This window comes from Durio zibethinus, chromosome 23 (assembly GCF_047325235.1).
Source record: "Durio zibethinus cultivar Kanyao isolate XHJ-2024 chromosome 23, ASM4732523v1, whole genome shotgun sequence".
Classification (NCBI taxonomy): domain Eukaryota; kingdom Viridiplantae; phylum Streptophyta; class Magnoliopsida; order Malvales; family Malvaceae; genus Durio; species Durio zibethinus.
In genome coordinates, this window is record NC_143184.1 from 13511899 (window position 1) to 13523735 (window position 11837).

At 32.0% G+C, this 11837-nt stretch overlaps 1 protein-coding gene across 2 annotated transcripts; it reads right to left on the reverse strand.

Moving 5' to 3' along the window:
* Window positions 1-352: 352 nt before the first annotated feature.
* LOC111314668 (uncharacterized) lies at window positions 353-7065 on the reverse strand. Of its 2 annotated transcripts, XR_016332348.1 has the most exons (6): window positions 6226-7065; window positions 3617-3653; window positions 2871-3107; window positions 2727-2774; window positions 1116-1572; window positions 353-753 (listed from the first exon to the last, which is right to left on the reverse strand). XR_016332348.1 is itself a non-coding variant. In XM_022916258.2 (5 exons), exons 1-5 carry the CDS (start codon window positions 6528-6530, stop codon window positions 1171-1173), a joined length of 1029 nt encoding a protein of 342 aa, XP_022771993.2. In that variant the 5' UTR covers window positions 6531-7062; the 3' UTR covers window positions 905-1170. The 2 variants fall into 2 exon arrangements, 1 of the variants encoding a protein (XP_022771993.2); XM_022916258.2 differs by lacking the exon at window positions 353-753 and having other exon boundaries at window positions 905-1572; window positions 6226-7062.
* Between the last annotated feature and the right edge of the window lie 4772 nt (window positions 7066-11837).

Consider the following 11837-nt stretch of genomic DNA (forward strand, 5'->3'; position numbering starts at 1 on the left):
TTGATGTAAGCTGGAAAAAGAGAACAGGAATCATATTTTTTTTTTCAATTGCACATATTCGAAGGCTATTTAGAAACAGATTTTGTAGCCATGTAATCTGCAAATTGAGGTGGATGACTAGGAAGGTGAGTTCCAGTAGGCAATGAGCAAGCTAAAAGGAAACGCATTTGTTTCTGTAATACTTAAGACTGACATGGAAAGCTTACATATATTTGATCTGGGTGGAGAGGAACAAGGTGCTCTACAATTCCGAAGGAAGCATAGAAGTGCAAATCTTGAGGCAAATCAAAAATGTAGTGAGGCTAACTGATAGGTGAAAAGAATATAGCTTTTGATCGAGTTAATCAAATACTGAGAGAAAGATGGAAGTTGAATAAAGAAATGTTTGTACAGTAACTGTTGCACACCATTGTAATTGCCCTTAGCAGTGTTTACTGCTCCTTGGATAACGAATACATTACTTACTAAGCAAAACCCCAAGCTTTAGGTTATGCCATGATATATTCTCGGATTTTTTTGGACGGTCGTAGGCACCATTGAGTCCACGCTAAGACGATCAGAAATCATCACACAAAGCCTCCCATGTTTTACCTTAGAAACGTAGCCAAATTTTCTTCCTTCATATTTGTAAATCGGTTAAAAACCAAGTAGAAACTTCAATCGCAATTTGCAGGGAAGGAGGTACTGATTTTACTGCTCTTGAGTCTTGACTCCATACAGAACCAACCAATTTTGATTGGAAAATAACACACACTGTCTCAACATGAACAATTTACAATTTAACATTAAGTTAACAAAAAGTTTGATCGAATTTCATTCCACCACAAATAAACACCAGCTTCCTAAAACCTGCTAAAAAATGCAAGAAAAACTTCCAAGATTGGACCACACAGATCAAAGAACCTTATATCAAAAACTACTAGAATATTTTCATTTAGCATTGGGGCTGTTGTCTATACAGAAGAATTTATAATGTCAGATTTTTCACTTAATTGGACTTGTTTTGTGATGATACAGAAAAATTATAACATTTATGAGAAAAATCACACTCAATCCAATAACTTATGCTGGACTATGATGCAACATTACAAAAGCAAAAGTCTAAAGTAAATTACCTCCTCAAGTGGATAGATGCCCGTACTTTATTTAAGATGCTCTTCATGTAAGTAATCACCAAGCTAAGCCCTTTTTTCTCCTAAACCTATCAACATGGTCAGTGCTCATTCGAGACTTCTCAGGCTTACTTGACTTCTTAGACTTCTCAAGTCGACTATCTAAGCTGTTTCTAGAAACTTGTGGAAGGTCAGCACCCAATTCAAAAGTATCCAAAGTTCCACCATCGGATAGTTTGCTCTGACAGTCACAGTTTACCGCTATTTTTTCAGAACCATTTGTGGCCGCTTTTGATTTGTTTAGGGATAACACAAATTTCTTCAGATGTCTAATGAATTCTGGATAGAGCTCAAGATTGCAATGTCCTCCACCACTTACCCATAAAGGATCGTACTTTTGCTTGCAAAGCTCCCAAAGCTGTTTACCATGGGAACAATCCACAACTTCATCTGCTGTTCCCTGCCAACATAACAAAATGAGCTTCATCACTGCCTTTAAAATAAGAATGAAAAAAAAAATGTATAGAAGCTCCTCTTAATATCAATGTTTAGGGAGCATGAGATTGCAAGCAGATGTGCTCACTTGTCAAAGTTAAGCCCCAAACTGAACATAGGGAGAAAAATCAACAAAACAAACTGCACTTATGCTGTGATTCAAAGAGATCCAAAAAAGGATATCTATTCATTTCTCTCTCTCTGGTCAAAAACATATATTTACTCTCAACAAAATCTTGAATTCTTGAAAGCTACACAATATATGGCACAATAAGGAGTATTAAAGATAAATTAAGTCATCCAGACCTATGAGTTGAAATGCATTAGCTGCTGATAAGCCATTAACTTTATTTAATATCCATCCATCATAGCCAGAAAATCAATCAATTTCATACTGATTGAGCTAAAACACCAAGTACAATTAAAGATTCACTTATAGTGAGTACTCATATCAAGGCTGAACTACACATAATGTAGATTAAAATCATCCATTTGTTTTGTTTAGATTAAGATTTTGTAATACATTTTAATTTGCTTAAAGTTGGAGTTATGATAAATTTTAAGAGAATAATTAAATTTAAAAAAAAAAAAAAAATTCCTCTTTCCAGACTCTTTTGAGTCAATCCCATGTTGATGGGAAAACAAACTAAAGGGCGGGCGAGCCTGCATCGATGACAGCCAGTTGGATCCTTCATAGCCAATTAAGGGCCAATTGGATCCTTGATAGCCAGTCTATCATTGTCAGGCCGGCAGCATTAATTGTTTGACTTTCAAGTTTAAAACATTTGGAATTTGAAGCCATTTTTAGTGGCTTATTTTGAGAGCTCATTATGTGCTTGTGTTTGTTTGAAAGCTCAGTTAATTAATCGAGCCAAGTTTGAACAATATTTGTCAAGTTCAGCTTAAGCTTGTCAAAATTTTGCTGAGCTGAGTCTGAAAAAGGGTTTACTCGGCTCGGCTTGTTCATTGACAGCCCTAACCAGGACAAATATATAATACTTCTGTTAATGTGTCAAACCAAGGGAGGCAGGAGAGAGAGAGAGACAGAAGAGAAGAGAGATAATGCTGATGAAACAAGATGGGTAAGATAAATATCAAAACAATGGGAACAATACTTACATGAATTACCAAAACTTGACAGTTCACTGCTCCAATTTTGTCAACATTCTGAAATTTTGAATGGGGAAAAAAACCCAGTAATTAAGGTCACAACCTACAAGATTAAACAAGAAAATAGAAATAGGGAGAATAACACAGACTTACCTTATAAATGTCAAACCAGTATGTTTTTTTGACAGGGTACAATACTCTCATGCCAGACAAAATAGGGCTATGTAGAACCACGCCTCTCAATTTTGGCAAACGAGAAGCAAGATCAACAGTAGGTCCACTACCAACAGACTGACCATATAATATTAATTGTTCATCTTTAACTCCATACTGTTCCTTAAGACACTTATATGCTGCAACTATGTCTGCATAAGTATTACACTCAGTTGGCTGTTTCAAATAAAAGAAGGTGACTATTAGAATACAGGTTTTTATCAAACAGTACAGCATTCATTCATTACAAACAATGAATCAGAAATGACATGGCTGCATAGAAATTCTTAGATTTTGAAACACGTTGAACACAGCAAAGTAGTGAGAAGCCCTACAAAGTTTGCAAGAAACTAGTATATAAAATATCAAAATTATAGGATAAGAATAAAATCCTGCATACATTTGGGTCAACCAATACAATTAGATATTATATTATTATGTTATTATTCATAATATCATAAAAAATTAGCTGCCCTACAGGCTTACCCTCAGAGCACTCTAAGAACTCAAATCTTGCACGTGAAATGAACATCAGTTTAATTAGCGGAACAATAGAAGGAAATTGTTGGCCAGAGATTACTGTGTAATTGTTTAAACAGTCCATTAAATTACTATAGCTAATATGAACAAGGGCAACTTTTTCTCCCAACATTAGCAACTAAGAGAAGAGAAGATGACTGACCAACCTTTCCAGTTGAATGTCCATAGCCAGAATAATCATACCTAGAGAAAAAAAATGAGTGACATTAGGAACAGTTCAGAAAAGTAAATAATTATAGAGAAAGGCTAGACTAAAAATTCACCTGCAATAAAAAAGACGATAAAATATTCCTTCAGGTATTCTAATTTACTGGACAATCATGTGATGTGTCTCTCTAGAACGTCAGCTAGAATTTTATAGAATAAGACTTCCAAATTTTTTATTTGGATAAGACTTTCCCAAAATATTAAATGCAGTGGTCCAAGCCTTCAATTAGGAAGTGGTTGGTAGGCAGTTAGTCCATCCCCAACAAGCCTCCCGTGGTCAATTGTTTGTTAAGAACAGGAGAAAGCTGTTCATTAGTCTTTGGCAGGTAGAGATTCTGATAAAAGTTTCTTCATTTGTTTGAATGGCAGCTCAATCTTGCATCATAACTCACAGAAATTTGGAAAGAGCTATACATATAAAGATTGACAACTCTAGTTCACCTTCTCCTACAAAGTCTCCACATGAGAATAACGTGCTCATAATATTTTGGGGTTCAATATTTAGGGGTTCATTAGGTAACGTGAAGTCAGGCAAATGCAATAATGGCAAAGAAAACACACACACAGGAGACAATCATTTTCATATTAGGCCACCGACCTTGATATTTACAACCATAAAAGAATGCATGTCAGCATATGCCACAAACAAAATTGAGATTGTCAGTAGATTGATATGATAAGGCAACATACATAAGTTCCAGTTTAAAAGTACAGCAATAACAGCCCAAATAAACTACCACTGAAAAACTTCTCAGAAATCATTTTATAGAAGTAGAAACAGCGCCTAAAAGAACTTCCTTGAAGAAATGATTGATTATTAACTTGTTTGTCAATGATAAAAGCTAAAAAGAAAATTATTCCTTGCATTCCTTGTACATTTGCATGACATAATATACTCTAAATTTAACAATGCCTAAAATGTAACTACAATAACATAATTGATATTTATCAGTTATCACTTTGCAGTTGCTGAAAATATTTAACTGCTATCACTTTGTGGTCTGACCAGTCAACATGTAGTCGTACTCTTGAACAATCAACGGCACATAGTATGAGCCGAACTATTTGCATGTAATTTTAAGAATTTGGACTTAAAAGGAGAACGTTGCCTTCTCTTTCTTTTACTTTATCACTGTTATATGTCATTACTAAATTTTGTAGCATATCTTTCGGTCCTGATATTAAATACTGACATCCCACATAATGACCCCAACAAACCTACCACCATTTACCCTGTCTGCTGTTTCAAGAAAAACTATGCTCCACTTACACACACTGCAGTTCAAGTTACTCAATATCCAACTTTTCGAGGTGAGCATAGATGAGCAACAATGACAGGATCCTATCAACTTCAAGGAATGATGATAAAATAGCATAATAGTTATGGAAATGGTAATAACAGAGTGGAAGGGAATGAAAGCAGGATAATTCATACACATGGGAATTTATAGGAAAATAATGCAGGACCTTTAGTAAAACTTATAGTGAAAAGAAGTCGAGATTGCATTGTTCCACAGTCTGTAATACAATACTGTAAATGTAAACTTCCCTAATGTTATTCAAAAGTATAAGACAAAATTAGAAAATTCAAAAAAATTGAGAAATATCTCTTCAGTTGGGCATACTTCCTGTAGAGGAACAGAGGGCTGCTATGATGGTGTGACCTATATTTTATGGAAAAAACATCTGGTGAGCGAACTACACACCTACACAATCAAGGTATCAAAATTTGGACATTACAATCACGTGTCTACACCTTTTTTCTTTCTTGATATTTGCCTGCATGTGAATGTCCTTAGGCATTAAAGGCTTCACAGCACTGTTAGCAAAAAGGTATACATCCAGCTCCTCAACAACAAGCAAGTAACCATACTAATATGACCCTGCCATGAACCATCTTCTTCTATATTGCCTTAAGTAGGCTTCCTTGATTAATAAACAGTAAAAAGGCCCATAGCATTTCAATTAAGTGTTAACAGTATCCATGCCCAGATAAGACAGCAATACTGTCCTCACAGTGCAGAAACTGTCAGCTCTAAGTAACTTAACAAAAACACCTTAACCAATAATTCGTTCCAAATTATCTCTTTCTCCTTTATTTTTTTTCTCTCTTTATTACTGTGCAAATGAAGCCAATTAAAGTGAAATCACAACCACTAATCAACATAACTTTCACTTCCAACCTGAATCTCTCTTCTTCCCCTAACATTCACCATGAAACTATCCCCAACTGGACAGCTGAATCCAAGCAAGTTCCACTTCAGAACTAATACAGTAAATAAAACAGTTACCAATTTGCCTTAAAACCATTTTAGAAAATAAATCACCAAAAATAAAACCCCAAAATCCCAAGAAAATACACCAAATCCCATAAATCAAAACCCAAACTAACAACTTTCTCTAAGCTAAAACAACCTTGATTCAAACAAAATAGTTAAAATCTAAGACTCCAACGTTATTAAATCGAAAGAATACTTGCCATTATGTAGTCCAGGACTCAGTGAATTTATATATGTATCAAAAATAAGAATAAAAGAAAATAAATTACCCCATAAGATTAACTCGAAGGCGATTACACAACTCGACGAAAAGCTCAAACATTTGTCCCAAGTCAGCGGCATTTCCATGAGAATACAAGAGAGTAGCGGAAGCTTTCGGGTGCTTTATATGGACGGCAACGATGTCGTTTCCACGGCCCGTGCGCAGCTTCAGGACGTCCACGTCGTTCCTCCTCGGTACCTGCGGTATGCAAAGCCGACCACCATATGACTCGTCCTCTACCACTGTGTACGACGGTGGATTTGGCGGGAAGAAAGCGAATTTGGCGGCGATCGACGACGTGACTCCTCCCATCTTCTTCTTAGCATCAGCGGATGTTCCTCTTTCATTAAAATTACCTAAATAACTCAGCCGCCACGAAACCTTCACTCTCTATTTCAACCGTCCGATCTTCTTAGGAACTTTTTAATTTACATGTAACAGAAAAACAAAAGAAAGAGAAAACTAAAAAAAATTAAGAGGGCAATGGCGGCGCGTAACATGAAGGGGAGGCGCGTGTTAGGGAGCAGCCTCAACGGAACAAAGTTGTTAGACCAGGAATCTCATTTTGTGTGTGTGCGTTGTTTTTTTTTTTTTTTTTAATGTTTTGGATGTTGGGAGCTCAGCTTTTAATGGGATTTGGGTTTTTTTTTTTTTATCTTTTTTAATAAGAGGAAGAAACAGAGCGCGTGGGTATGGGAAGGGTCGCCCGTTGGCGACTTTTACAAATAATTTGCACATGACATGTGTGTCTTCGGCTTTTTGGCTCTTATTTGTGATGTCTAGGTGGTGACGTGACTTTCTTCTAAATTTTTGGCGTTACGGGAAATATTTGTATGGAAAAGTGTATATATATATATATATATATATATATGTATATACTTCTAAACGACCTTACTCCCTGCCAGACGGAAGATGGAAGGATTCAAATCCCTGAACTTGATCAAAAGATCTTGCAGGCGCCTTCAAATCATTGATTGTCATTGAGTCCAAGCTCAATGAATTTTTTAAACTCCAAAAAAATGGATTGAAGATTTTTAAATGAAAAATACTGTTAACAGAAATCAAATCAAATCCTCTTCTTAATTGAGCAAACCCGAAACCTATTTTATTGGTTTAAGTCGTAGGCTTTTGAAATTTGTTGAAGGTCTTTTGCTGAAGGTGATTGAGCGCTTTGCTGGAAAGTTACATTGAGAGGCTAACTTGTAAGATAGGGAGAGGACAGAGAGAGTTGGAAGTTTCCGATACTTGAATCAACGGAGAGAAGGTGAAAGGGGAAGGTTAGAGACCCTAAAGATAAGTGTAAGGGTTCAAATAAAATGTATATATGTTCTAACTTTACCTTTTATAATATGAATGAATACTGTTTGAATAGGTGAGTAGTTGGTTATTACATATCAGGCTTTGGAGATCAAGTGGTAGACGATTGTTGCGGGGCTATCTTGGTAATCAAAGGGTTGAAGTTGACTTGGCAATCAACGTATAACAAAATTAAAAAAAAAATTTCTTAAAATTATTTATAGTTTATTTTCATAGATTTAGAAATAAAATACTTACTTATCTTAAAATTAAAAGGTAATATAAATATAATTAATAAAATATAATTCAGTATAATTCAAATAGTTTTGGTTTCCAACTTATTAACTGAAAATTGTACCAAATAAAAATATTTACTATTCAAATAAAAACCAAACACTACGAATTGTTTTCAAATTTTTCAAATTTTTTCTCAACCTTGCAAAAAAGTTAGAAGATTGACGAATAAATATTACATGTTTTATAAAAAAAATAATATATTAATTAAATAATAAAAACTTTTTAAATTTTATAATTTTTTAAGGTAAATTTTTAAACCTTTTTATTATATCTAAATAAATAATTAATCTTTAATTTATATCTGTTTTTTTTTTTTTCAAACTGGAAGTTGACTTTTGTTACAATTAATGCCAAGTAAAAGTCGCTCTATGACATGGACAAAAACAAATAAATTTTAATTTGGACTTGGCCTGATGACAGATAAAATTTGAAATTTGGAGAAAATATTTTCCTGATAAAATATTTTTCAAGAATTTTTTTTTTTTTAATTTTGGTCACGCTAGCTTTCCGGTGGACAAAAATTTTGAACTAAGAATAATAAAAGTCAGCTTTACATTTGGAATAATAGTTTATTTTTAAAACAATTGAAATTTAAAAATTTATTTGAGTAAAATAAAAATATTAAAATCTAAAAAAATTGAGAATGTTCAAGAATTTAATGAGCATTTTAGCTAATTAATTAATTATTAAATATAAATATTTTAATTTTCTAATCCGTGGCTCAAAATTCTCTCAATCAGAATAATAATTTTATCTATATTTAATTTTATGTTTTATTGATTGAGACCAATTTTAGTATTTTAATTGTCATTAGTGAATGCACAAACTTAGTTCTGACTTGATTCTAGATGATTATGTTAATATAGAGTGATATTAGCGAGAAAAAATAGAGAGCTAAAATGTAAAAGAGAAAAAAATAAACCCTTGTGAATGTCATTTTGTTATATTTAGGAATAGAAGTTTTATTATAGTTGGCTGTCAAGATTGGAGTTTTTGGAATAGTTCTAGTTTTTTACAAGAATTGTTCATTCTCAGCAAATTTATCATAAAGTTCTTAAAATATGATAGTTGTTTTTGTTGCTGTATTGTTGCTTTAATCTCCTTATATTCAAGTCCAATTTCACTTACGGTGTGCAACACTAGATCATCTTCTAGAGGGGCATAAACTAAAGCTAGCTCATATGTCATACACTTGATTAATTCTTGTAGACACTTTATTTAGTCTTGAACTTAAACAAATTGGGTCTAAATTCAATTCAAGTTTAATTGTTTAATTTGTTACATTTTTTTATATTTTGTTTGTCTTATTTATTTATCTTTTAGTCTTTTATTTGTTTGGTTTAAATTTTTATCATAAATCATATTAATAAAATTTAGGGAGTAATTTAAGCACTAATTAAGGATGATATCGTCAATTAAGACTAAAATATGATCGCTTCAAATATTAAAAAAAGGTTGAAAATAAACCAAATCAAGGAATCAAAGTTAGATTTAATTTGAAAATTTTTGAGGGATTCTGAAAATCAAAGAAAATCAAAACAATTCCATAAATTAATTAAATTGATTTTAAAGAGAACCAAGAAAAAATCAATTCAAAGCATAATCAAATTTACAATCTTTTCCATTCAATGCAAATCTCAAAAATTTCTAACAGAAAGCCATATATAAACACCAATCAACCATAGACAAAAAAAAAGGGAGAAAAAAATTATACAAAAACTCTTGAAAGAAAAGAGAGAAATTTGTTTAGCAACCAAGAGGTATTAGGTTCTAGATTTTATTTGTTTAGATTTTCTAGAATTGGGATTTGGTGTTTTGGGTTAAATTTTTGTAAGGTTTTGCTTTCTAGGGATTTTTAGGTTTAGTATTTTAGATAATTTGTTAGGTTTCTAGAAAATTCTTTGAATTTTTCGACGTGGAGTTGAAGCTTTCGGCACTAGCATCAAAGAATCTCATCGGATTTTGAAAATTCTCTACCGGCTTCTAGGATTTATTTACTAATTTTTGGGTACCTATGAATTAATTAGAGAGAAGACAGCAGAATAACCATTTTATAAAGAGAGGCATTTTCATGCACTTCTGAAAAAAAGCCTAAAATTTTAGTTTTTATAATAACCCAATACGATGCCATTTTAAAACCCTTAAAGGCACCTATGTCCATGTGTTTTACCATACTCGCACCAAACCCTCAACGCAACCCGATTTTGACCCGCTCCCTTTTTACTACATTGAGCCAAGCCATTCCAGAAGCTAAGTTCTAAGCCACTTGAGTTGATTTGTACCTATAGCCACCCTTTTTAACCGCCAAGCCAAGCCAATTACAAAGTACTTTTGCTATGAATTAATTAAAGAGAAGACAACAGAATAATCATTTTATAAAGAGAGGCATTTTCATGCATTTCTAAAGAAAAGCCTAAAATTTTAGTTTTTATAATAACCAAATACGACGCCATTTTAAAACCCTTAAGGGCACCTATGTCCATGTGTTTTACCATACTCGCACTAGACCCTTAGTGCAATCCGATTTTGACCCGTTCCTTTTTTACTACACTGAGCCAAGCCATTCTGAAAGCTAAGTTCTAAGCCACTTGAGTTGATTTGTAACTATAGCCACCCTCTTTAATAGCCAAGCCAAGCCAACTGCAAGTAATTTTGCTTTTCTTTATATGTTATTTTATTTACTTATTTATTCATTTATTTATTTGTCTATTATTTTTAGTATTCTTATAAAGGACATTTTTTATATAACAAAATAAAATTTTAAATAAAAGCTTTACCAACAAATTGAAAGGTAATCATTTTTTAAAAAATAAAAGTTTTACCAACATATTAAAAAACGTTATAATTTTATTTATTTTAAAATATATATATAAATAAAAAGCCTTATCAACAAATTGGGGGGCTAATGTTTTTTTAAAATAAGGTTTTACCAATATATTAGAAAGTCTTATAATTTCCTAAAAGATCAAGTTTTCAAAAAAAATAATAAAATAACATTTCTTGTCTTTTTGTATAAAATCTTACCAATAGTTGAAGGATAATTTTCAACAGAAAATCTTACCAACAATTGGAGGATATTTTTTACTATAAATTGGGGTTATAGATATTTAATTCTAGAAGGAAAATTAAATTAATCTGACGGCGTAAGCTTTTCAAAATGTAACAAATAATCTTTTTGAATACTCTTGAGGTGATGAAATATTCTTAAATTATTACCAACATATTAGAGTAATTAAAGGAAAATTTTTAATATTAAATTATTTGATAAATTTTAAATATATTTTAAGGCTTGAATAACTTGAAGTCAGACCGGTACCATCTTTTAATGGATGTTGTAAATGTGCTATAACATTTTTTGTGTATAACCGTACTCTCAGACTTATATTTTGATTTTATATGCTAGAATTTACTATTTAAAAATACCTAAGTTAATCTTGAGACTTCTCTTTAAATAAAACAAATTCTATCAGGTGACCAATCACACCTTAACAAAAAAGATTAGTAGTGACTTCTTTAGTCTACGTTTAACAATAAGTTTACGGATCTATACGCTATAAAAAATCTAGTTATTTGTTGTTTTAGTGGTGCAAATATTCTATTTAGTTTATGATTATAGTTAAATTTTAAATTTTTATTTATTTTATTGAGTGTTTATTCTATTTTGGTTATTTATAAAAAAAAAAAGGAAAAAAAAGGCCCAAATTATAAAAGGGAATGTGGGTTTGAAAGGAATAGGAAAAAATCCTAGAATTGTTTTGGAATTAAAGATCATGAGTTATAATTACACTTTTTGTAGGATTAGAATACTAATTAAATAAAAGTGTATTTGGATGGTGTTTTGGGAAGAGATCTGAAAAGGAATTGGATTAAAAATCCAAGTCTAAATCCAAATGGTATTACGTATTTGGTAGTTTTATTTTATTTTGATTAGGGTTTAGTTGCTTATTTAAAGAACCTAAAATCAAGAATCAAAAACAATAATCAACGAACAATAATTAGAAACAAAGAGTTTAAAATTCAACAAGC

Bases quoted from the DNA above. Each gene is read 5' to 3' on its own strand.
- LOC111314668 (XM_022916258.2), bottom strand. From the start codon at position 6,530: ATGGGAGGAGTCACGTCGTCGATCGCCGCCAAATTCGCTTTCTTCCCG. The intron at 3,108-3,616 runs GTTGGTCAGTCA...TATTTGAAACAG, and splicing joins ATGGACATTCAACTGGAAAG to CCAACTGAGTGTAATACTTA. The intron at 1,573-2,726 runs GTAAGTATTGTT...TTATGTTGGCAG, and splicing joins GTCAAGTTTTGGTAATTCAT to GGAACAGCAGATGAAGTTGT.